Source organism: Cololabis saira, chromosome 14, assembly GCF_033807715.1.
Source record: "Cololabis saira isolate AMF1-May2022 chromosome 14, fColSai1.1, whole genome shotgun sequence".
Classification (NCBI taxonomy): Eukaryota; Metazoa; Chordata; class Actinopteri; order Beloniformes; family Belonidae; genus Cololabis; species Cololabis saira.
In genome coordinates, this window is record NC_084600.1 from 35,074,487 (window position 1) to 35,098,736 (window position 24,250).

Here is a 24,250-nt window from a genome sequence, read left to right on the forward strand (position 1 = left end):
CTTATTTTGTTTAACTTTTATGTTTTTTTTATTAACTTAGTTTTAAATCTTTCTACCATTTCATTGTGTTTCTAAAATAATAATTAAAATGTTTTGTTAACAATTAAATGTATTAGTATTATTATCATTACTGTCATGTCCCACAATGCCCTCTGCCACACATTCCTACACTTTAGAAAATAGTGTCCTGTTGTTTTGACATGATACCTTTCGTGCATTATTTGAATTTGCATTGGAAGGACCATAAAAAGGCAACAACAAACACACTGTGCGTGTTTGGAAACCACAGCCAGTCACTTTTTTCAGACTGAGACCACAATCAATTAATGAAGCACACCAGCTGAGAAGAATCGCAGCTCTGTGTGTCCTTACAGTTGACGAAAGAGCAGCTTCAGGCATGTCACACTGGAAACTTTGTTTGTAACACTCAATAATTTACTCAAGAATGAAGAATCTAAACCCGTAAAGGCATGGAGGAGTCTGCAATAGCTGAGTGTGTCGACTTTTGTTTGTTGTGGTTGGAAATCCAAAGTAATGATATTATGCCCCTATGCATTTTTTTACGATTAAGACCTTTTATAGACAAGCGGGGCTCTCACATGTTGAGGAGCATCCTCAAAGAGATCTGCTCATGTTAATTCGTACTGCTGCGTGTACATCTTGTTCAGGTGTTCAATGAGGAAAAAAATCTATAGTTTTTCTTATGAATAGAAGTCTTGTGTTTTCTTCTGTGTCTGTAAATCCCATGACTCTTACATTTGTAATTCACACTAAAAATAAACCATCTGAATGACAGTCACTGCTTTCGTGCAGAACACAATATGCTCACATAAACGCTATTTAAAGTATTTACCGTTTAATTTGATTTCATTTCTTGGAATTACAATTTCTTTGGCAGGTTATAAGGCCTGCTTGCATCATTCCAGAGAGCCTGTGTTTCTCAAAAGAGTAATTCTGGATTTGTATTAATTTTTTTTAAAATGACGCTGTGCTGGCCGATCCTTATGGAGGGTTTGCACCGGGAGTATCCAGTCCTGCTCCTTGAGTGCCACTGTCCAGCAAGTTTTTAGAAGTTTCCCTGCATCAACATACATGATTGAAATGAATGGCTCATCATCAGCTTGAGATCAAGGCCGGCACAAGTCTGTTAATGACACAGTCCCTTGCAACAGGGTGTGGTGAGGAAGGGAAACATGCTGGACAGTGGCAGCCAAGGACCAGGATCGTCTTCTCCCGGTCCACACGCTGCACGGGATCACTGACGTTGCCAAGACAAAAGCCATTAGGTCCAGAATACAGAATACATGTACAGTGCCTTGCGAAAGTATTTGGCCCCCTTGAACTTTTTAACTGAACTTATTTGGCCACATTTCAGGCTTCAAACATAAAGATATAAAACTGCAATTTTTTGTGAAGAATCAACAATAATAATTTTGCACGCCCACTTTTTCAGTTTTTTATTTGTTAAAAAAGTTTGAAATATCCAATACATTTTGTTCCACTTCATGATTGTGTCCCACTTGTTGTTGATTCTTCACAAAAAATTGCAGTTTTATATCTTTGTTTGAAGCCTGAAATGTGGCAAAAGGTCACAAAGTTCAAGGGGGCCAAATACTTTTGCAAGGCACTGTAAATGAGACTGAGGTAAGGAGATGGCAAAATTGTCTTATCATTTTCCCCTATTGATCGAAGTTGATCAATAAAGTCTGGACAACAGATTATGTTCAGGGGCAGAAAACCTTCTTAACTCTCCTAAACAACTTTATCTCTCTAACCTTTTAACCCACACCTACATGCTTTCATAACTGCACCTACTCTGTAATTGACCATCACATGATTGTTGTTCCTCGGTTGTAACCTCTTTGGATAAAAGCATCTGCTAGAAATGTGATGTCATTTTTATGAGCAGTTTGATAGAATTCGTACTACTGAAAGTGTTTAACCAAACTAATTAAGATTAAAGCCCATAACTCACTCCCTCCAACCTGCCAGCCTACCTGAATCTGTTAATTGGACAAAAAAAATTGCTCAACCTTCTTCTACAAACACTAACAAAAATAGTAAAATGCCAGAAAACACAAAAACCACAATTTGGCCAGAGTGCATCAGTCATTATAATCCTCTCACATGCAACCTTTCATTATATCAAGGTTGTTATGTGGTTCATTCAATTCAGTTCAGTTTATTTGTATAGTTTTAGTCCACAAGTCATCCCAAGGCACTGAACAGAGGAAACAAGCAAGTTTAATATAAACCAATTAACGGCCGGTAAACTACTGCATATTTCAATTCAGTCAATTATAATTGTATTCATACTAATAGCCATCTAGAAAAAATGGAATTATATTGTGAATGGCCAAAGTGTGAAACAGTGGGATGAAAATCAGCACTTCCAAATCATTTCCATTACCCTTAGATTTGTGCAAAACCAAATATGGAAAAGAAATCCTGTAAAGGAAACGGCAATCATTTGAAAAAGAAACCCAGATATCACATACACTTTTTTCATAGAAACTTGTTTTGGGAATGTCAAAGTCTCAATCTAAAGTAATCAAAATCCAGCGGCAATCGCAATTATTTATCAAAGAATAAAGATGATTTAATAAATTTTTTTCAACGTTGAAATGATCTTCGTTGTTTCGAAGAGAAGTCTTGCCGGAAAAGATACGCAGAGAGTAAAGAGAATTACAGTTGTTCAAAAAAACAGCGATCAATGGAAACACCGTCCCCATGCAGCGCTACTTCTACCAAACTTTCAGAGATTAAATTTTCTTTTGGGCAAAAGTGTAATTGAAACGCGGCTAATCGTGCACGATAAAAAGTCCCCTTTGAACAGGAAGAGACCTCCAAGAGAACTAGACTCAGGAAGCGCGGACATCCGCCTCAACCAGTAACAATCAAAGCTCATGGCAACATATTAACAAGCCGGCTCAGGGTCATGTAGCGCAGCCCTAAGTATCAATTGTACCGGACAAGATACTGTACCTTTTAAGATCCAGCTTTAAAGGTCGAGACGGTATCTTCATCCTGAACATTCATTCAGCCGGAGCCTGATATCCACAGGGTTTGATTTCCGTTTTATTGTTGGATTTACTTCTGAAGAGTGAAGAGGTCATTAAGTTATAATGGATATTGGCTGTTAAAGGCTTTATATGTGAGGAGACAAATTGTACATAGCTTGCTTGGTCAGTTAGTTTGTTTGTTTATTAAGGATCCCCATTAGCATTAGCCACAGCATTAGCTATTCTTCCTGGAGTCCGACATACACACAACACACAAATTAACACTTAACACATAACAGACATACATTACACATGACAAAACAAAACAATAATAGACACAACTCCTTTAATCACAATCTATACAGAGGATAACCACATCACCATCATTCTCAGACATACATACAAAGAAATGAAATCAAATAAAACACCTTTATAACCAATACCTGCCTGGAATGACCTTCTAGAATTATTTGACCACTTTTCACCTTATTATGATAGGGTTTACACTACCTATAATTATATTCAACCTTCACTTTGTTCCTTCTAAATGACAAATCATCATTCATTACATTTTAAAAGATATTGTTTCAACTGAAACTTAAACCAATCTCTGCTACCTGCATGTGAAATATGAACTGGTATAGAGTTCCAGCAAACCATGGCTCTGTAAAAAAAGGTTCTCTGAATCATACCTGTTCTCACCCTTGGTAGTATGAACCTGCTTTCTGATGTGATTCTTATATTGTAACCATGGTGAGCAAAAGGATAATGGAATCTGAAGTTAGTTTCTTTCCCTTAAGACAAGGAAGGTTTCCTGTTTGAATCCTCTCTGGGGTTTTCCCCTCAGAGATTTAACATAAACATGTTCACATAAGGGCGGCCCATTTCCTTTAGTCAATCTTCCTTATATTATTAAATTGGACTGAATCCAAACACTTTCATTTGAACCTGACCTGTTTGTATAACTGTTTCCTTCTCATTAGAACCAGATTACAAATACTTGTTTCAAATAGTGCGGTGGTTCTTTTGTAAATGCTGCTTGTTCCTTGTTTTCCAGATTGATCCACGACTACCTGAGTGTGGCGCCCTTCGCAGATTATCTCGACAGCATGTACTACAACAGGTTCCTCCAGTGGAAATGGTTGGAGAGGTGATGTTTCTGTCTTAAGACATTCCTCTTTCGAGCGTTCACCCTGCATGCTATGATCACGCAAGTCAAAATCCCCACAATCTGTGAACTCGTCACAGTGCTGTCAGCAACATGCTCAGAGGGGTTGCATCACAACTTCCTGTGTCCCTGCAACCTCCCCAGGCGTTACGACACAGTGTAAGGATCAGTAACAATGTCGCTCATTTCAAAATAGGAGTTGCTCAACAGCAACGTTCAACTATTCTGTTGAGTTTCAGCAGCGGAGGTTCCTCCTGTCGAAGGAGAATTTTTTGGGAGAAGAGAACAACAGGATGTTGGGTTGTCTTCATGAGCGGCGATGACGCAGTTTGGATCTGTGTCAAAACAGGTTTTATCATGCAAGAGGGAAATGTTCACGAGTGATCCAAATGTGTGTCACCGAATCAGAATCATTAGTGCTCGATAAGAATCTGTAAAACAACTGTTTCTGTGGCAGCGCTACAAGGGTTTGATTTGCCAGATGGCAGGAACAAAGGAGCTCCTTCTGTGCGTCTGCACATCAGGAACATCTGGCATCAAGGCACTGTGGGAATTTGATTTAAAAAGAAAAAATGTGCGAAAAATGTTTCTGTATAGCCAGTAGGGATGGGTGGTATGGACTAAAATATTTATCACGATAATTTCTGGCATTTATCCCGATAATGATAAAAATGACGATTAAAAAAAATACCAATTCAACTCCACCTTTGTAACTATAAATCTATCACCACATTCAGTCTTTGGAGCCCCCAAATCACTGCTCTAAAAGATACTAAATGCTACTAAACTACACCAATTACATTGAATTGATAAAAAACAATTTAATTAGTACACCTGTACTGAAAAACTTTAATGTCTTTCTTTCTTTCTTTCTTTCTTTCTTTCTTTCTTTCTTTCTTTCTTTCTTTCTTTCTTTCTTTCTTTCTTTCTTTCTTTCTTTCTTTCTTTCTTTCTTTCTTTCTTTCTTTCTTTCTTTCTTTCTTTCTTTCTTTCTTTCTTTCTCTCTCTCTTTTTCTTTCTTTCTTTCTTTCTTTCTTTCTCTCTCTCTTTTTCTTTCTTTCTTTCTTTCTTTCTTTCTTTCTTTCTTTCTTTCTTTCTCTCTCTCTTTTTCTTTCTTTCTTTCTTTCTCTCTCTCTCTCTTTTTCTTTCTTTCTTTCTTTCTTTCTTTCTCTCTCTCTCTCTTTTTCTTTCTTTCTTTCTTTCTTTCTTTCTTTCTTTCTTTCTTTCTCTCTCTCTCTCTTTTTCTTTCTTTCTTTCTTTCTTTCTTTCTTTCTTTCTTTCTTTCTTTCTCTCTCTCTCTCTCTTTTCTTTCTTTCTTTCTTTCTTTCTTTCTTTCTTTCTTTCTTTCTTTCTTTCTTTCTTTCTTTCTTTCTTTCTTTCTTTCTTTCTTTCTTTCTTTCTTTCTTTCTTTCTTTCTTTCTTTCTTTCTTTTTACCTACGTTGTAAATCCAGCTTTACACAAAAACGTCATCAATGGGAATTTATCGTTTTTACCGCGAGATGACAAATTCTTGACGGTATATCGTGAACGGTAAAATATCGCCCATTCCTAATAGCCAGAATAAAAGAGAGCAGCTTTTACCCGAAAAAGTTGCAGTCAAAGTTTTGTTGTAAATAAATCAGATGCATACACAAATGAGAAGTTCTCACAGGTAGATTTTTCTTTTTCAAGTGAATTCTCAGCACCTAGTATTTAACTCTGCCCTTCCTCTTAGTGGTATTCATGTGTTGGTGGAGGAATAAGTCCATCGTACAGTGCCATAATGGTTGTTATGGGTTTGTCAAGTTTGTTTTCAGGCAGTGGGTTTAACCTCAACATGTGATGGTTCCCAGAATCCACTTTGAAAACTTCTGTCGTGTCGTAAACAAAACCCTGCAGAGTTTAAGTTTCACAGCTAGACTGCCGCTCATCAAAGATTAGCTTTAACAATCCCCAGGGATCCACATCCAGACCAAACCAGAGGCGTGAACACGCCATGATGGATTTATGTTCAGCAGGGTGAGGCGTTCTTGTCCCGGCCATTGCTCTTCTGGTGAAGTTTAACAAACGCCACAGCAAACCAATGGTTGACTGAATTTGCCCTCAGGAGGAGGGAAGATTTGTTTATTAGGGAGTGATGTCACCTTCTGCAACTGTTGCTCATAAAGAAGCTTATAAAAATAATGGGAAAGATGATTAAATATGATATGCTTTGTCTTAATGACAAACTTAAACTCTTAAAGGAATGCTGGACAAAAGAAAAGTCCGTCAGAACTCAGTTGCATGCTGGGTCACGCCGGGTCACGCCCCCCCCTTGTTAACATTTAAACTGTATCAGTAACCTGTTCAACTGCTTGGTCCAATAAAGAATCAGACGCGCTGATATTTTGTTGGATCACTTTTAGCTTTGAGAGAATCACCTTGCCATTATTTCAGTAAGCTTATCCAGTGTTGTAACATTAATTTCCATCCAGAGTGGCATTAGTGTGTAAATCATCTCCAGTTGATCAAAAAAAAGATTCTCTATAGGGGAACATTTGTGGACTCTTGTTCATTCAGACCAACCTGGGCATTTTTCGGGCCCTTAATGCTGTTGAACCGACAGCAGGGACTGATGGGTAAAGCATCCTGCTTGTCTTGATACACTTACCTCCCTTCAGTAGAAAACATCTGGACTCATCACACCACACAACCTTTTTCCATTGGACTGGAGTCTAATCTTTATGCTTCCTATCAAACTGAAGCCTTTTCCCCACCAATTTACTTCACCGGTGACAGTTTTCTTAAAGGGGACCTATTATGGCATCTAATACCTATTTTAAACAGGCCTTGAATGTCTTAAAAACAAGCTTTTGATTGTTTTTGCTAAATAAATGAGAAATTCAGCCTCTAAACCATGTCTTTATCTTCCCAGTCTCTAACCTCATTATCTATGCAGGATTCTGAGTGGGCGGGGCTATGATAATGAGGCTCTGTGCTGATTGGCTGCCTGAATGACGCGATACACCGCTACGAAAAAATGGCGGAAGCTTCGTTCATTCGTTCGTTCGTTCGTTTTTATTTATTTCAAACATGTAAAAATAAAATACCTCATAAAGAAAAAAAAAACACATCAAAACACATATTTCAGTTACATGTTCGAAAAGGAGTGGGAGGAAGTATAAACTTATTTAATCCCACCCCTTTCCACAACTAAACATAAATGATATGCCTGTATTTACGTTTAATACTATACACTAATTTGTATAAATAAATATATATAATTTTTACAAAAATAACCTGTTTAATACCAAATGTTAGCTCTATCATAAATATAATATACAGTAACTATGATATAAATATAATATGACTGATATAAATATAACTATGATATAAATATAATTTGTATATATACACAAACATACAAAAACAACATGACGAAATAGCAAAACACACACAGCTGCTGATATTTGAAGCTCCGGCCGGCGGAGTTAGTTGTGGGCGTGGTTTCACGCATCAGAGGCCAACCGATGTAAATCACGCCCGTCGTTACGTAACGGCGGGAGCAGAATCTGAACGGCTCGTAGAAGCTACATCACACTGGACGGCTCATCCGGGCGGCTGTACAGACACTGCAGAATTTGGTTGCTTTCCTCCTTCTCTGAGTTGGCAGGCTGAGGGGAGACCACTTTATATATGTTAAAGCAAAAGAAAACATGTTTTTCATAATAGGTCCCCTTTAAGGTTGTTCTTACTTTTCGTATTAACCATCGCCATGGCTTCAACTATTTGCAAATATATGTATTTACATTTGGCTATCTCGCATTGTGTTCTTGATAAGTTCAGATGTAGCTTGTTTTAGCACCGATTGGGAGCTGGAGGAAACAGCTGGCAGACGTAGCAAGAGAAAATAAATGACATATGGTTCTTCTTTAGGTCTTGTTTTTGAAGGGAAAAAAGGATTCAAAATTGTGAAGAGAAACCATGAAAATGGGAATAAATCTTTCATTCCTGGAGGCTGCCAAAAAGCCTCATGTGCATCTGGATCAGAGCGGAGTCCACCTTCGTTTATCTCAAGAAACCTGACTGATGCCAACTAAATTCTGTGATTTGACTAATGGCGGCATGTGTGCAGTAGGCGCAATAAAGTGTGCCGTGTTAGATGTCAGACTTTGAACAGGTAGACAGTGAGCCATTGTATTTCTGCCTTTTCATCTGAGCAAAGCATCATAAAACATGCCAGCACCAGGAAAAGGGAATTATAGTTTTGTTTTTTGAATCCAACTGCTATGCAAAGCAGGGTTATCTTCTGGTTAATGTGAAACATGCATTTTCCAAAGAACCTTCCCATTATTGATATTGGTAAAATAAAAGTTAAAGACAAAAAAAAAACACAGGAAAGTCCAGTAGTTGGATTTAACTGCTGAAATTACTGACAAAAAAAATTAAGAGACATGACTAATGAGCCGATACGCTACAGAAATCCTCTTACCGGAAGGACCTAAAGCATTAATCAGGCTGGAAACAGTCCACAAATGCAAATAAACAGTGTACACCTGCAGACTAATGGGCTGAGCCCTGGAGGTCTAATTCAGGGTCGCTCTGGGATTTACAGTAATCCAAGAATATTTGGTTAGCTTTCTGTCCAATTTCATTGCTGTGTTGTTTTAATCCTGCCTCAGCTTCCCAGAGTGTCTCCTGCACGATCAGAGTCTCTGCAACCCCTCTTAATGCTTTTGTTCTCATTTTAATCTGAGCATAAACCTGTAAAAGGAGCCTCCTTCAAGTCTTGCTTGTTTTTTTAATTCACTCCCGATCAGTAATTTAACCATGAGAGGCTGCAGAAATGTTGTTCCACTGAACACGACTTAAATAAACAAAGTCAACAAAACGCTTGTTTGCCAAAGAATACTATAAAAGCTTGATGGATGTTCCATGTTCAAAACAAGCAGGAGAAACACAATCCGAGGGCTCATCAAGCAGTAAATGCCCCATAATGTTTAATGAGTGCTTGCCCAAGGATCCATTTAGATCAGCTGCTTGAATGACCAAACGGGCGGCGGCGGAGGCGAGGTGGGTGTGCTGATCCCGAGAGGAACCAGATCTGTGCTGCTTCTCTTCATTACAACTCTGTTTGTGATCCTCATGAATCCATCTGACGATTGGTAGCAGAGAGAAAAACAAGTTTGCAGGGGAGAAGTTGTGGGTTATAATAGTTTAGGATTTTTCATTTTAGTTTAGTTTTATTTCGTTTTGACTTTTTCTCCTTCAATTCAGTTAGTTTTAATTCGTTTTTAGTGTGGGTTTGCTAGTTTTTATTAGTTTTATATTTTCAAAAATGCTTAGTTTTAGTTTAGTTTTTATTAATTTTAGTTTTAGTTTTAGTTTTAGTTTTGACGTCACGGACCGTGAGGCGTTCAGGTGCCGTAGCTGCCAGTTGGAGATAAACGGCCAGAGCTGAATAAATTGATCATACCAAGAGGCTTATATTGACAGGGATGAAAACGGAGGAAATTATTATTATAATTATTATCTATAATTTCAGTTCGTTGTAGTTAGTTTTCTTTTTTTTTTTTAAATAGATTTTTATTGATTTTTATCAAAATAAAACAGACATTGAACAACAAACAAGTGCTCTCTGCAATCACAAAGGTATCAAAACAGGAAGGAAAACATACCACTATCCAAAATAAAATTACTCAAGGTAGGATAGTCAAAAAAAAGATAAGAAACTAATAAATAAATAAATATTTAGTTAGTTTTCTAAACATGCAATATAGTTTAAGTTAGTTATCGTTTTTGTCTTTTAATTTTCGTTTTATTTAGTTCAGTTAACGAAATAGTTTTTTCAATTTTAGTTTTCGTTATTTCGTTAGTTTTCGTGAACGATAATAACTCTGGACTGGACTCCCTATCTATCAGTCTCTTTACACGGTTCCTTCAGTTTATCGGGCGTGACACACGTCTGTTGTCGCACATCTCTCTTTGAAGCTCCCACCAGCAGATGGGAGCGGAAGTACAGCCCTCAGGTTGGAGTCTGGACTGTGACCGGGCGTCTTATCTTGATGCTTCCACCGTCCTGTTGCACGAGCCAAGTTTGGTCTAGCTTTAGTTTGCAGACAGATGGCTTCATATTTGACCCCAGAAGTCTTTGCTATGCAGAAGAGAGACTCAGGTTGACTCAGTGACTGTAAGGTGCCCTCCCCAAATAAACCATTAAACAAAAGATGGCCTAATTATTAGGGCTGGGGATCGATTCAAATATCAAGAATTGATTCGATTCCGATTCTTAAGATTCAGAATCGATTATCACGCTTTGATTCAATCCAATTCGATCCGATATTGATTTGGGTTACTGTTAATAAAACTGTTTTTTCAGTTGTTGCAGGAATTATATGACTGTAGTTCTGCAACATATTAATACTAGTATTATATTGAGATTCAACAGCAAGTATTGGCAGCTAATGATGCTGTAAGGACCAATCAGCTCCCAGAATGCTGATAGAACTGCTTTCAGAAACATCATGTGGGTCAGAATTATCAAACAGATCCAGGGCAGCAAACAGAGGACAAAAGAAATCGCTTTTATTTTTTCCCCATTTATGAGAATTTGGTTTTTAACATTTATGCAAATGTACCCCAAGACAGTATATAAAGAAAAGAAATATAGACAATTTATGCAATTATAACTGAAAACGTTAATGTTTTCATACCTTTAAACACATTTAAAGGCAAAAACATGGCACCACTTATTCTCGTGTCCAACAAAATATTACTTTTTTGGGCATAAACAAAAAAATTCTAAAAGTTGTAATGTAATGATGAAAAAAAAATCCTTTTTTTTTTTTTTTTTTTTAAATCGATCTTTAGACATATGAATCGATTTTTACGAATCGATTTAAAATCGGAGAATCGATCTTTTCAACACAGGCCTACTAATTATGGCATAAAAAAATATGCCATGGTGGTGCATTACCACCATGCAACCTTATGAGCATTATTGCCAAACAAGACCACTTCCTGTCTGTCCAAGGCCGCTTTATAGCCGTCCTGCGGTTTGTTGAGTTACAGTCTTGCAAACATAAGCCACGCTGCCACGTTTGTTTTAGAGAACAAAACAGCCATATGTGTTCAGACTTTTTCTAATTTTACCGTAATGAACCTCCCTAATAAATATGGCTGGTGAGGCGTGAGATCCGGTTCTTGGGATTTTTACAGTTCTTCTCGGAGCGTTGCTTGCTCTCTACTTGGGGTGAGCTTGGCAAGCAGAGGCGAGTTTATTCTTTATAGCACATTTCTTGTACAAGACAAGTGCTTTACATAAAAACATTAAACAAGTTTAAAGAGTTTAAAAGCAGAATTTAAAAGTAAAAAAAAGAAAAGAAAACTGATGTAATGCGAGGAATAAAAGTTACAGTGCAATACTGAAATGCAGCAGGAAATAAAAAGGTTTTCATCCTCGATTTAAAGCGGCTGAGAGTTTCAGCAGCCCTGATGCAGTCTGGGAGTTTGTTCCACCGGTGAGGGGCCTGTGTTTGGCTGCGACTCTGGGTACAGAAAGCTCGGTCACCTGCGGGGATGATCCCTCCTGGGAAGTCAGGCCGCCCTCTTGTGTATTTCCACGTGTGAATAATGTTTCTTCCTGCAGAGTGATGGACTCCGAATCATTTTGAAATGGCTTTTCTAACCCTTCCTAAATAGATGGGCAGCAACAATCGCTTCTCTAAAGTCATTTCTGATGACTCACTTCCTCGACATTTATCCTTAATTTACATTAAACACGGTTGTACTTTTTTTTTTTTTTTTTTTTTTTAAAAGTCTACATTTCTTCTTTCACATTTGCACATGGAACAAGTTTGCCTTCAGGTCTTTCTGGCAGAAGACTTTATGTAACTTACAGTTGACACTAGGGCTGTGCGATTGATCGATTTTAAATCTAAATTTAGATTTAGATTTATTGATCAAGACGATGTTGAAAAAAGGAAAATCGGAAAATCAATTTTCCTTTTTTGCAGCTGGCTGCATTACAGACAGAGCTCGTCTAGTCATCTTTGTTTGGTCAAGAAAATTGTAAATGTTGTCACTTTACTAAACTCAAGGAGGATTTACAGTATCTTTCAATTGCACTTCATTCACAATAGGGACATTTGTTTGCTATTTTTCTTTAAAAATAAAGATAAAATATTTGAAACAATTTATTCCATTGTCTTTTGTAGTTTTACCAAAAAAATCGAAATCAAAATCAAAAATCGGGTTTTCAGAGAAAAAAATCGGGATTTTATTTTTGTCCAAAATTGCCCAGCCCTAGTTGACACCATCAAACCTCAATCTTACTTAAGACGAAGTAGCAACAGTAGTCGCAACAGATGATCAAAAGTTGTAGCAGTATGTTAAATGGTTAAATCCACCTGGAAGATTTCAAATAGAGCTGGAAGCCCGGGGTTCATGCTACCTGTTTAGGATCAGGTCCAGTTGTTGCAACCTCCTCATCATAGCAACTTTTAGGTCTGGCCTTTGCAAAAGCCTACCTGCCAGAGACTCCTAAGTGCAAACTTCTTTTTGGTACGTTTGTCCTGATTGTCCTAAATCCATTTCCTTTAAGTAACTTCATGTCAAACCACAGTTTGTAAGAACACGTGTCCCTCTCTGTCCAACAGGCAGCCAGTGACGAAAAACACATTCAGACAGTACCGAGTCTTAGGAAAAGGAGGTTTTGGAGAGGTGAGTCCTTGCAGTCTTTCACTTCTCAACTGCTGACTTGAATTTCCATCTGATCAAATCAGTTTCAGTCTACATCGGTCCAAATTCTTTTTTTATAGCGCAATTTTCCCTTTGGTTCCAGCCGTATGGAAAGAAATTCTCTTTATTTGTGTTGCTGCAAGAAAAAAAAAAAAATACAAAGAGAAATAATATGTCATGTGTAGGTACATTAAAATTCTTTCCCGTAATGCGGTTAACGCTCTCAGATCCTTAAAAGGCATGTGCTTGAACAAACTGCATTATACTTTAGCTTTGTTCAGATCTATCTTGATGGCCTTTCAGGGCCGCGGCGCTGACATTTCATCACATTGTGGTTTGTTCATAGACCCCTCCCGGGGAAAAATAGACCACAAAGAAAACGTTGGAAGCAGTGGATATTTCTTTAAATGGAAGCTGTTGCGCAGTTTCAGGTTATGTTTTAGAGCAAAAAGAAAAAGGAAAAAAAAGGGGACCTGAAAAACTGTCAACAGGCTGTTACTCAGCAATGATGCAGTGTTTCTAAATGAATCTTCTCTCTGGCCTCTGAAAAGAGGAACTTCATCTGTGACGTCTAAATCCTATTAGACGGCACTGAATGGCGGCTCTATGCGACATATTTATGTAATAAACAGTCTTTTGATTCCATACTGGTCTCATGGCGATAACTGATTAAATGTAGGCGCACTGGGTCATGAGATAATGAGGGACGTTGGAGCTGGGGTTACTTTTGTTGGTTTGGATCACGCTTGGTTGGCTCTCGGGCTGCAGAGGCGGCACACACGGAGGAAATGTGTGAAGTTGAGGAGAAAGGGGGGGAAATAGCTTTAAAAATAAACCTAATGCCACAGATAATTCAGCTTATGAAATGCAGTGACCCGACAGAAGAGATGAGAGCAAATGGAAAATGTTTGCTTTGTTGAAACTTTAAACTCTAAAAGATTGTTTTTTTCTTAAGCAAGCAGTAAAGTGATTTTTTTTGCCACAAAACAGTCTGTTTCATTGAGTATATTCTGGTGAAGTCTTAGCAGGATAAAACAAATCAAATGTGTTGGATTTACACTTATTTTGTAACACAAAAACAGCTTTGAGGTGTTTTTTGGCAGACATCAGCTGTGTGAGTATTAACTTTCTAGAAATCGGCTTAAGAACAAGAAGTCACTTTCTGTTTCCAAACCTTTCAATTACTCTCATAGCTTTCTTGACATTTACTCTTTCTTTCAGGAAGTTGAATTCACAAAATGGATTTGACTCGTACATAATTAACATCCAAACCAAAAAAAACCCACAAAAGGGAAAAATAAATGTTTGCTCTATTCTCACTCTCTTCACATTTCAAGTGCTAGGTATAAGTTAGGCTTTTTTTTATTGTTATTATAATTATTTTTCTCTTCTCCGTCTGAATTTTTCCTCCGCGTCTCCCTGATCTGCAGGTGTGTGCGTGCCAGGTACGAGCCACGGGGAAAATGTACGCTTGCAAAAAGCTGGAGAAGAAGAGGATAAAGAAGAGGAAAGGAGAGTCCATGGCGCTCAACGAGAAACAGATCCTGGAGAAAGTCAACAGCAGATTTGTTGTAAGCGCCTGCTCCGCTCCGATCCGTGTGGTCGCTGTTTTATAGATGGATGCTGCCCCACAAAGGCCCAGTGCAGCAACCACAGAAATGTGGAGAAAACAGGTCGTAAAAGTCAGTGGAAGGGGTGTGAAGTTAACCACCTTCACCATGTCCTTTTGGGTAATGTTTTAAGGTTTAGAAGTTCTTCTCTCCCCCCGATTGCCTTTTTCTTCACTATTTTGAATGTTGAGCTGAATAACAGAAGAATACTGTGGCCAAATTGCTTTTTTTTTAATACAAACAACAATAAGAATATAAATGCGCCTCCTCTTACCTGCCAACCGTCCACAGGAATGTTTAAAACCAGAAAGAGGATGAACAGGTGGCTGCTGCGCGGGAGATTAATAGTTTTCTTCTAAGTCTGGATTTGAAGACCAGCGTTCTTCAAATACAGACTTGAGATAAAAAAAAAAATAGAATAAAATCAGATAGAACGACAGCGTCTGCAAATAAAACCAATATGACAACAGTGAGGTTAATATCAGCAATGTGTGCTTGGTCTCGTGGGTTATGTTTCGATGGTTTGCTGCACAATTTCATTATTGAAAGGGGCTCTGTCTCCTGAAACAGCTGGGCTCTGTGGTTTTTGGCTTTTTATGGATTCAGTTTGCTTTCTGTGTGCGTCAGTAAGACCTTATTTAGGCCACACTTGATTAAAAGAAGAACCCGGGATGGTTCTGTCTCTGCTGTGGTTTGATTCTCTTCCAGATTTCCTTCACTCAGCTCATTTGGTTTGGATAGTGCTTAATCGGCTGCAGTGTTCACTGCGGTGTTTGGCCATATTTCATTTGTATCTGGTATGAGAGAACAACCCCAGCTGACAGTAGTTAATAACATCTGTTGTACGCCAGAGCTGCCTCTGATCAGACCTGCGTGCAAATAAAGCATAAACACTAGGGCTGGGTATCGATTCAAATGTCAAGAATCGATTCGATTCCGATTCTTAAGATTCAGAATCGATTATCACGATTTGATTCGATCCGATTCAATATTGATTTGGCTTAGTGTTATTTAAAATGTTTTTTTGAGCTGTTGCCTGAATTATATGACTGTAAAATAACTAGTGAAATAATTATTTCACAATAATTATTGTGAAATAACTAAGAAATAAATAACTCAAACAGGCCTTTCAATATCCATTTAAAGTGCAAAAAAAGAGAGAAATTGCAACAGTTCATGCAGTTAACAAATCATTTTAGCTTATCTAATTTATTCTGTCACCACGCACACATATTGCCATGAAGCACCTGGCATTTTCCAGAAGTGTCATGACAAACTGTGTGTCCGACTACTGGGATTAAAGTTCACCGGGTAAAAATGTAATGATGGGAAAAAAATAAAAAATAATTAAAAATTTAAAAAAAAAATCGATCTTTAGACATACCGTAAGAATCGATTTTTAGGAATTAATATGAGAATCGATTTAGAATTGGAAAATCAATTTTTTCAACACAGCCCTAATAAACACGCACTCCTCCTGTGTACAGGTGAGTTTAGCGTACGCCTACGAGACGAAGGACGCTCTGTGTCTCGTGCTGACCCTCATGAACGGCGGAGACCTGAAGTTTCACATCTATCACATGGGCGACGCCGGCTTCGACGAGAGGAGGGCCGTGTTCTACGCTGCAGAGATCTGCTGCGGCCTGGAGGACCTGCACCGAGAGCGCATCGTCTACAGGTAAACTTCCCAGGACAGTGCCGGTATCTTTGTCTCATTGGCTTTCGCCTTTGCCCTGACCCTCACTCTCCACCTCCTCTTCTGTCACACAGAGACCTGAAGCCAGAGAACATCCTGCTGGACGACCACGGTGAGTAGGGCTGGGGATCCATTCAAATGTCAAGAATCGATTCGATTCAGAATCGATTATCAAGATTTGATTCGATCCGATTCGATTCGATTCCGATATTGATTTGGGTTAGTGGTATTAAAACTGTTTTTTGAGCTGTTGCATGAATTATATGACTGTAGTCTCACTCACTCACTCACTCACTCACTCACTCACTCACTCACTCACTCACTCACTCACTCATATTACTACTAGTATTATATTGAGATTAAACAGCAAGTATTGCAGCTAATGATGCCGTAAGGACCAATCAGCTCCCAGAATGCTGATAGAACTGCTTTATGAAACATTGTGTGGGTCAGAATTACCAAACAGATCCAGGGCAGCAAACAGAGACGTATGAAATCGGTTTTATTTTTTCCCACATTCCGTTTTTATTTGTTCCATTTTCGTCTATTTTGGTTTTTAATTTTTGAGCATTTGGTTTTTATCATTTTTTGCAAATGTAACCCCCAGACAGTGTATAAAGTAATGAAATATAGACAATTTATGCAATTATAACCTAACACTTTAATGTTTTCATACCTTTAAACATATTTAAAGGCAAAAACATGGCATGGATCTCTAGAGATATGAATCGATTTTTAGGAATTAATATGAGAATCGATTTAGAATTGGGAAATCGATTTTTTAACACAGGCCTAACGGTGAGTCCGAGTAATTACACTTTTGTTGAAAATTGCAGAAACAGGAGCCAAAGTTTGTGAGCAAATTGTAAGGAATCAGCTGAAGGAATTGGGATTTATCTTCAAAAATCCAACAAAATAAGGTTACAGTAGACTCAGGAGGAGTCGTCATGGACAGTGGATGAATGGATAAAAGTACACAAAAAAGCTTTGCATCAGTCACAACAGTCTCTCAGTCCTCATCTGACTTTTTTTGTATGTGTTTGCGTCTTCAGGACACATCAGGATATCAGACTTGGGTCTGGCCGTCTACGTTCCAGAGGGACAGACCATCAAGGGCCGGGTGGGGACGGTGGGATACATGGGTATGTATCCTGTCAATAATGTTCAGAAAGTACCGTATTTTCTGGACTATAAGCCGCTACTTTTTTCATAGGTTTTCAACCATGCGGCTTATACAAAGGTGCGGCTATTCTGTGGATTTTTCTTCCACCACTCGGGGCGCTCTAAGCCGGAATTAGAATCAAAACTAAGACAAAATAAATGCAAAGAAGAATACACTACTTCTTCTTTAGCAGATAGAAATAGGTAGAAGCAGATTTCAAACAGATAAATAAATACTGGTTATTTTCTCTTTGTTCTGTCCCGTTTTAATCAGCAAAGTTGCTGCCGTGTTAAAAGACACTGTTAGGAAAGGATCTATTTAGGTACAAACATGTACATCATTTACAGCTCAAAATCCTTCTGTACATGTAGTAAATATCTAATCTAACAACATAAATATCTGCGGCTTGCATATCCTTTTTTTTTTTAAATAGAGAGGATGCAGCTTGTATGCAGGTGTGGCTTGTATATCTTTTTTTAATTATTTTTTTAAAAGGAACCCTGGTTATTAAGACTTGTAGTCCCTAATTAGCCACAATTGTTCTCTTATACTAAAATATGTTGTTAGAAACACATAAAATAATCTAATTGCTTTAAAAATCTACAATGTTTATCACATATTTTGACCTGCGGGAGGCGCCATGTTCTACCTGCGCAATGCATTCTGGGGGCGATGACGTAGACTGGTGGCTCTGGGAAGATAAGCCCCGTTAGTTTAACTGGGACAGGTATCTAAAACATAGATGAGCAGCTCTCTCCCGGCCGTGGAGGCTGACGAGGGAGCCCATAAGACGTCTCGGTTCAGGCAAACTGGATCAAAGTTTTCGTGTGCTGTGATGCACGGGAGATCTGCAAAAATGATCAAAGTCGTGCGCATCTTACCAGTGTATTAGGCTAATAGAGCGGATGCGGTTTATATGCAGGTGCGACTTATAGTCCAGAAAATACGGTAGATTTACTTGAGTGTTGCATGTGAGTACTGAAGTCCTGAAGAAGCAGCTGAAGTACTGAAGGACAACATTTTTCTTTTGAGTTTCTGACTTCTTCCCCTCGCTCCTCCAGCTCCCGAAGTGGTGAAAAATGAGCGGTACACCTTCAGCCCCGACTGGTGGGCGATGGGCTGCCTGGTGTACGAGATGGTGGAGGGCCAGTCCCCGTTCCAGCAGAGGAAGAAGAAGATCAAGAGGGAGGAAGTGGAGCGGTTGGTGAAGGATGTGGAGGAGGAATATTCCAGCAAGTTCTCCGAGGACGCCAAGTCCTTCTGTCAAATGGTGGGTGAGCGCAGATTCCAGCAGTCAGAGGCACGGGTCGCGTTCTCACTGACCATGTTTCAAATATTTTCTGGGTTATTTACATGAAAATAATCCAGTCACACATTTAAATGGTGTAGATGTAGCATTTATGCCTCTTCTAATATTTTATGATATGATGACATATGCTCTTTTCTATTTTTTCAAAGTTAAAATGGCTCAACTCTTCTTGTTGCTTCAATCTCTCTTCTTAATGCCATCATTTTAAACATGAGGTGTGATCAGTGACATCATCTATCCATTGTTTAGTAGGACTTAATGATCTGTCAGACGACCATTTAAGGTACTTGTGACATTTGACATATTTCATTTTGATTCAGTTGGCAAACTCCGATTGATATATCCCACTCACATCATTTAAAGGGGATGAATTCTGCTTTTTTATATACAAGTTGATACAGGTTCCTGCGACTTGCTTTAGTGAATAATACTACGTAGATGACCTTTATTCTGCTGCGCCCCCTGAGATTTACCCTGTAAACCTGAACGTCTCACTGACGTATTTTCAGACTTATGTGGCACCAAACAAAGTAACAAGTGCGTTATCTTAACGTTGTTGAGTTGGTATTCATTTTGGAAAGTCAACTATATTCACCCAAGTACAAAAACTTCATTTATGTTTTTTTTCAATGAAAAGTCCTTTTTGAAGGTTGTGCACGCTTCACTTGATCTGCATCGCAGGTGCAGATTCAAAAACACAGAAAAGCTGCAGAACGTGAATTCAACTATTTAAATATTTTTGGTGGTCCTTTGCTGCCATCTAGTGAATGAATGACGGTCCTACACATCACTAAATCAGTGTCACTTCCAAACATATCCCAGTCCCATAAGTCTTGCTCCAATGAGTACCGGTAGATGTACAGTGTGTCTACGCCGATAGTATATTTAATTGAGATGTTTACAGAAATACATTATTTGGTGGTCTTCCGTATCTATGGAAACCAAGCCTAGAAACTTATCCTGTAATCTAAGCATCATTGTTGTGAAGTTATTCTTGATTTGTTGTGACACCTCACAGCACCTTTTATTTTTAGGGGGTTAAAAATGCAAAAAATATAAAAGATGTTTCCAATCACATTGTCAATGACGTAATGGGAAAACACAATTGCAGCTATAGTCATAAAAATAGGAAGAGTGTTGTTTTTACTGGAAAATAATGTGCAATATCATTCACTGCAACGTGCAATTATGTAAAATATCCGTCTGTTATCTATTTTATATACCAGTATTTTTTATTTTTATTATTATTGTATATACCAGTACTGTTTATAGCTTGTCATACTCTGATATTATTATTGTATTATTATTATTTTTATTGATGCCTCTTGTTTTGCACTATCCCCTTTGCTGCTGTACACTGCGAATTTCCCCGCTGTGGGACTAATAAAGGAATATCTTATCTTATCTTAAGCTCCCCAGAGCCTAACCTTTCAGGGTGTAGTTTGTTTACTTGTTTTTGAACAAGAGATACTTTTATGAAGAACATGAAATAAAGCCCTTTTACTAAAAGCTGTAATCACGCTAACGTCATCGCAGCATGATGAAACATCAAACTATGCCCAGGGTGCAACTCCACCAAACACGGTCCACAAGAGTTGATTGGAGCATGAAAGTTATGAATAATTATAGAAGGATGAACAATTCTGTGACACAACGTCACTGATGTCTGCTAAGCTGTCGGATTGTGGTTAAGAATATTATTCTTTAACCCCTCAGCTGCTGGCCAAAGATCCCACAGAGAGGCTGGGCTCCCAGGGGGGCGGAGCCTCTGAGGTAAAAGCCCATCCTCTCTTCTGCTCCATCAACTTCAAACGTCTGGAGGCCGGAATGCTGCAGGCGCCCTTCACCCCTGATGTAAGTTTGCATCTGGTCAGATTTCAGGGAGATTTGTGCTGCAGATGTGGGGCAGTCATGGCTTTTATCAACCTGTGGGACAGGGCCACTGAAACATCATGTTAAATACAAATAAGGCTCCCGTTTGAGGCTTGATTGTTCATTTGATATGTTGGTTCATCCAAATTCTCCAGGGTCTTAGATTCTCAGGTTCAGGTCTGTTTTTCAGTTTCATATGGGCAGAAACTGAATTTGAATAATTTATATTTGAATTTGAATTGCTCAACTTGAATAATTGCATTAAAAAACTGAATCTGAATCACATAATTTGAATTTGTATTGTTTAATTTGAATCATTGCATTGAAAAACTGAATCTACATTCAGTTCTCACAATTCAAATTCAGTTCTTACAATCACAAAGAACTCCTTTTCACGTAGCCTACTATAACCTCTATTTTCTTTCAACGATATAAACGACCAATGGGAGCTAGATATTTCGAAACCTATTGTGTTTATCCATTCTGTGTAAAAAGTGTAGATTTATATCTTGCCGTTTTGTAGAAAAATCTCTGCAGAACATTAAACAATACAAATTCAAATTAAGTGATTCAGATTCAGTTTTTTAAAGCAATTATTCAAGTTGAGCAATTCAAATTCAAATATAAATTATTCAAATTCACTTTCTAGTGGCACATATTTCTGCCCATAGTTTCACTTCTTATCACGGTTTATCACCCCGGCAACACATGCTGAAAACTGAGGGGTCTGGTGAGACCGCCTCTTTTTCTCCATTAAAGCATTTGATTGAACACATAACTTTCATGTTGTGTTTTCAATCAGATGTTCTACTTTCATGTTCTACATTTATTAAAACATGTTCGTGATGAATGTCTCAGTGGTTATGGCGTGAAACAGAGATTGATGACTAACTCTGAGGATTGCAGTTAACTTGTAGAGCTTTGGGACCGATGTTCTTTACTGTGATCACTGACCTATAACACATTTTCGTGCTGTCAGTAGACCCAAGTACTCGAATTGCTAAAAAGCATCCTGGATATGCAGAACGAATAGAAACAACACATAAAAGGACACAAAATGGCATGTCTGTGGTACTTCTGCCAGTAGTTATTTGGGTTTTTCTTACACACAAAAAAAAGAAAACAAGTAGTTACTTGATTTAAAAAGTAACAGCAATAAAAATAAACATTATCATCTTTATTTTTGGTGTTTAAAAACAGGAAATGTAAGTTTAACCAGTTTCGACATTTGCTCATATATTTTTTGCCTTGAAAATCAAAAAGAAAACAAATGTTTTGCTTTCAGAAAATTAGGTAAATGTCTGTTTGCACAATCTAGATCCTGTAAACGACTGTAAAGTAGAATGTCTGATTGTACAGTAAGTAGTTCTTGCAACATCCTCAGATCTAAGTAATGTCATTGAGAACTAAAACATATCCTGATGTCATGCCAGTCAGAGTGTGTTTCATAACAGATATTAAAAATGGGACTTTTAATTCAGATAAATCTTGTCTAACTTCTGGTGAGAAAGTCTTTATAAAGAGACCTGCTGCTCCCTGCAGCACAGGAAGTGGACGTAATTAATCCGATTAATCAGAATGTCATTTAGGCTCCAACATGATTCATATGCAAAATTAACCAGCACAGTGTTTTAACTGGAAAAATGCTCCTGACAGAGCATCGGTGTTGAAATACAGCCGGTTTCTCACACACTCAGACAGACATACATACAGACAGATGACCTTCACTTTGGTTTGAAGGAAATTTTCCTCAGTTTTGTTTTTATTCAGCTTACAGGGACTTCAGAAGAGTTCTGTTGTGTGTGCAGTTTAGAGTCAGAGTTATGCTGGCACAGTTTGGAAAATGAAAATAGAAACAAGCAGCCATTTGACGTTCACTTTGACATATTTCAAAGTCAGATTGGAAGAGATTTGAGATTTGTATGTCCCATCATCCTGATCTGTCCATTGTAGAGATTGTGAGAAATATTTTGAAACAAACAAGAAGTTAAAGTAAATGCAAGAATCGCTTCATTTACCAATTTTTTCACACATTCCAATTTTTTTCTGAACTGGTTTGTACATTGTCAGCTTGTGTCCGTTTTCATATTCTTCTTGTGTTTATGTGTTACAGCCTCAGGCCATCTACTGCAAAGACGTGCTGGACATCGAGCAGTTCTCCACCGTGAAAGGTGTGGAGCTGGAGGCGAAAGACGAGTCTTTCTACGGCAAAGTGTCCACAGGCTGCGTCTCTATTCCCTGGCAGAACGAGGTCAGAGCTGTGCAGTCATCATGACATCACACAATTAACTGTAACCAGGGGGGCTTGGAGGGGCATTTGACTGACGGTTTTGTTTTTGTGGCTTTGCAGCACAGTCTTATTCATCCAAGTTGACTTAAACAATAGAAAACCCATAAAATACCAAAAAACAGACCAAAAACCTTTGAAATTGTCATGAATTGTGTTTTGATAATGAGTTCTCACCAGCAGCTGCTCAAGAGAGCTTTAAGACGTTGAGACATTGTGAATCGCTTGTGTTGGTGGAATCGGCTGTTGCTGGAGGGAAAACAGCAGATTTCACTTTTTAGATTAGGGTTAACAGGGAAAAAACAACAAAGGATAGGTCATTACAGATGCACAAAAACAAGATGGAGACTGAAAGGTGATAACAAGATGTTGGCAGTCCTCGACCAATCAGAAATGTTCAGCCCTCACCTTGAAAGTACGGGTACACTCTAAAGTACCACCTTCAGGTCAGGCCCAGTTGAGGAAAGGAATGTGTTCCTCGTACTTTTTTCTAAGGTGGAAATTTATATACAGTATCACGAGAATAAAGTCATGTCGCAGAACAAGCTGAATCTCAGTTTTCCTTCATCTGAATGCCAAAGATGGCCTTTGCAGAAGTACTCAGGCGTGGTTAGTAAGTTAGTTAGTTAATATTTATTTTGGTCAATCACAAACATAAAAATCAACAAACAAGATAACACAGGTTTTTCCCTGGTCAACATTGTGATTATTTTGACCGAAAAGGTCTGGGCTTGAAGCATAAAGCTTATCTTGCCCACCTTTTAACAGAATAGAATATATAAAAAGAACAAATGAAGTATCATAAGTCTACACAAAATAATAATAATAGTAATAATAACAATAATGACGATGATGATGATGATAATAATAATAGTAATAATAATAGCTTAAATAACTGTAATAATAGTAATAATAATGATAATAATAACAATGATAGCTCTGAAAACAGAAAGTGAAAAGATGCTAAGGAAACCGACAAAACCAATTTAAGTTGTCATTTTATCTCATGCACGTGTACATTCTTCTTTGTTGTGGTCTGTCCTCCTGCAGATGATCGAGACGGAGTGTTTCTCGGAGCTGAACGTGTTCCACCTGGACGGCATGGTTCCTCCCGACCTGGACTGGAGAGGGCAGCCGTCTCCTCCACCCAAACAGGGATTGTTGCAGCGACTGTTCGGTAGACAGGTCAGTCGGGTCTTTTCGTCAGAACTGGGAGGCCGGTTCTGCGGATGAGTCATGAATTATTTTGATCATCGTTATATGTACAGTTAAGGTAAAAAACACAAAATGAGGGCACATCATGGTGCATCTCAAGAATCATTAGGAAGTGTTGCATGAAATGAACCTCACGGTCCCCGGGCTACGAAGACGTAGATCAGTTCAAAATCGGTGAACTGGAGCAACAGTACGAGTGTTCTGTGTTCAGCCGTAACTCCGTGCATCACC

The 24,250-nt window shown here is 38.3% G+C and overlaps 1 protein-coding gene across 2 annotated transcripts in view; it reads left to right on the forward strand.

Annotated features, from left to right (window-relative positions):
* The window catches only part of grk6 (G protein-coupled receptor kinase 6), a 275,750-nt gene that overhangs the window by 62,991 nt on the left and 188,509 nt on the right, over positions 1-24,250 (forward strand). The window contains exons 6-15 of one of the 2 annotated variants that reach the window (XM_061740550.1): positions 4,060-4,152; positions 12,787-12,850; positions 14,299-14,439; positions 15,966-16,156; positions 16,249-16,286; positions 17,227-17,316; positions 18,398-18,606; positions 20,362-20,499; positions 22,631-22,768; positions 23,855-23,989. In XM_061740550.1, the coding sequence (XP_061596534.1) occupies positions 4,060-4,152; positions 12,787-12,850; positions 14,299-14,439; positions 15,966-16,156; positions 16,249-16,286; positions 17,227-17,316; positions 18,398-18,606; positions 20,362-20,499; positions 22,631-22,768; positions 23,855-23,989 (1,237 nt within the window). The remainder of the gene's footprint in view (positions 1-4,059; positions 4,153-12,786; positions 12,851-14,298; positions 14,440-15,965; positions 16,157-16,248; positions 16,287-17,226; positions 17,317-18,397; positions 18,607-20,361; positions 20,500-22,630; positions 22,769-23,854; positions 23,990-24,250) is intronic. The other variant, XM_061740551.1, reaches the window with a different exon arrangement.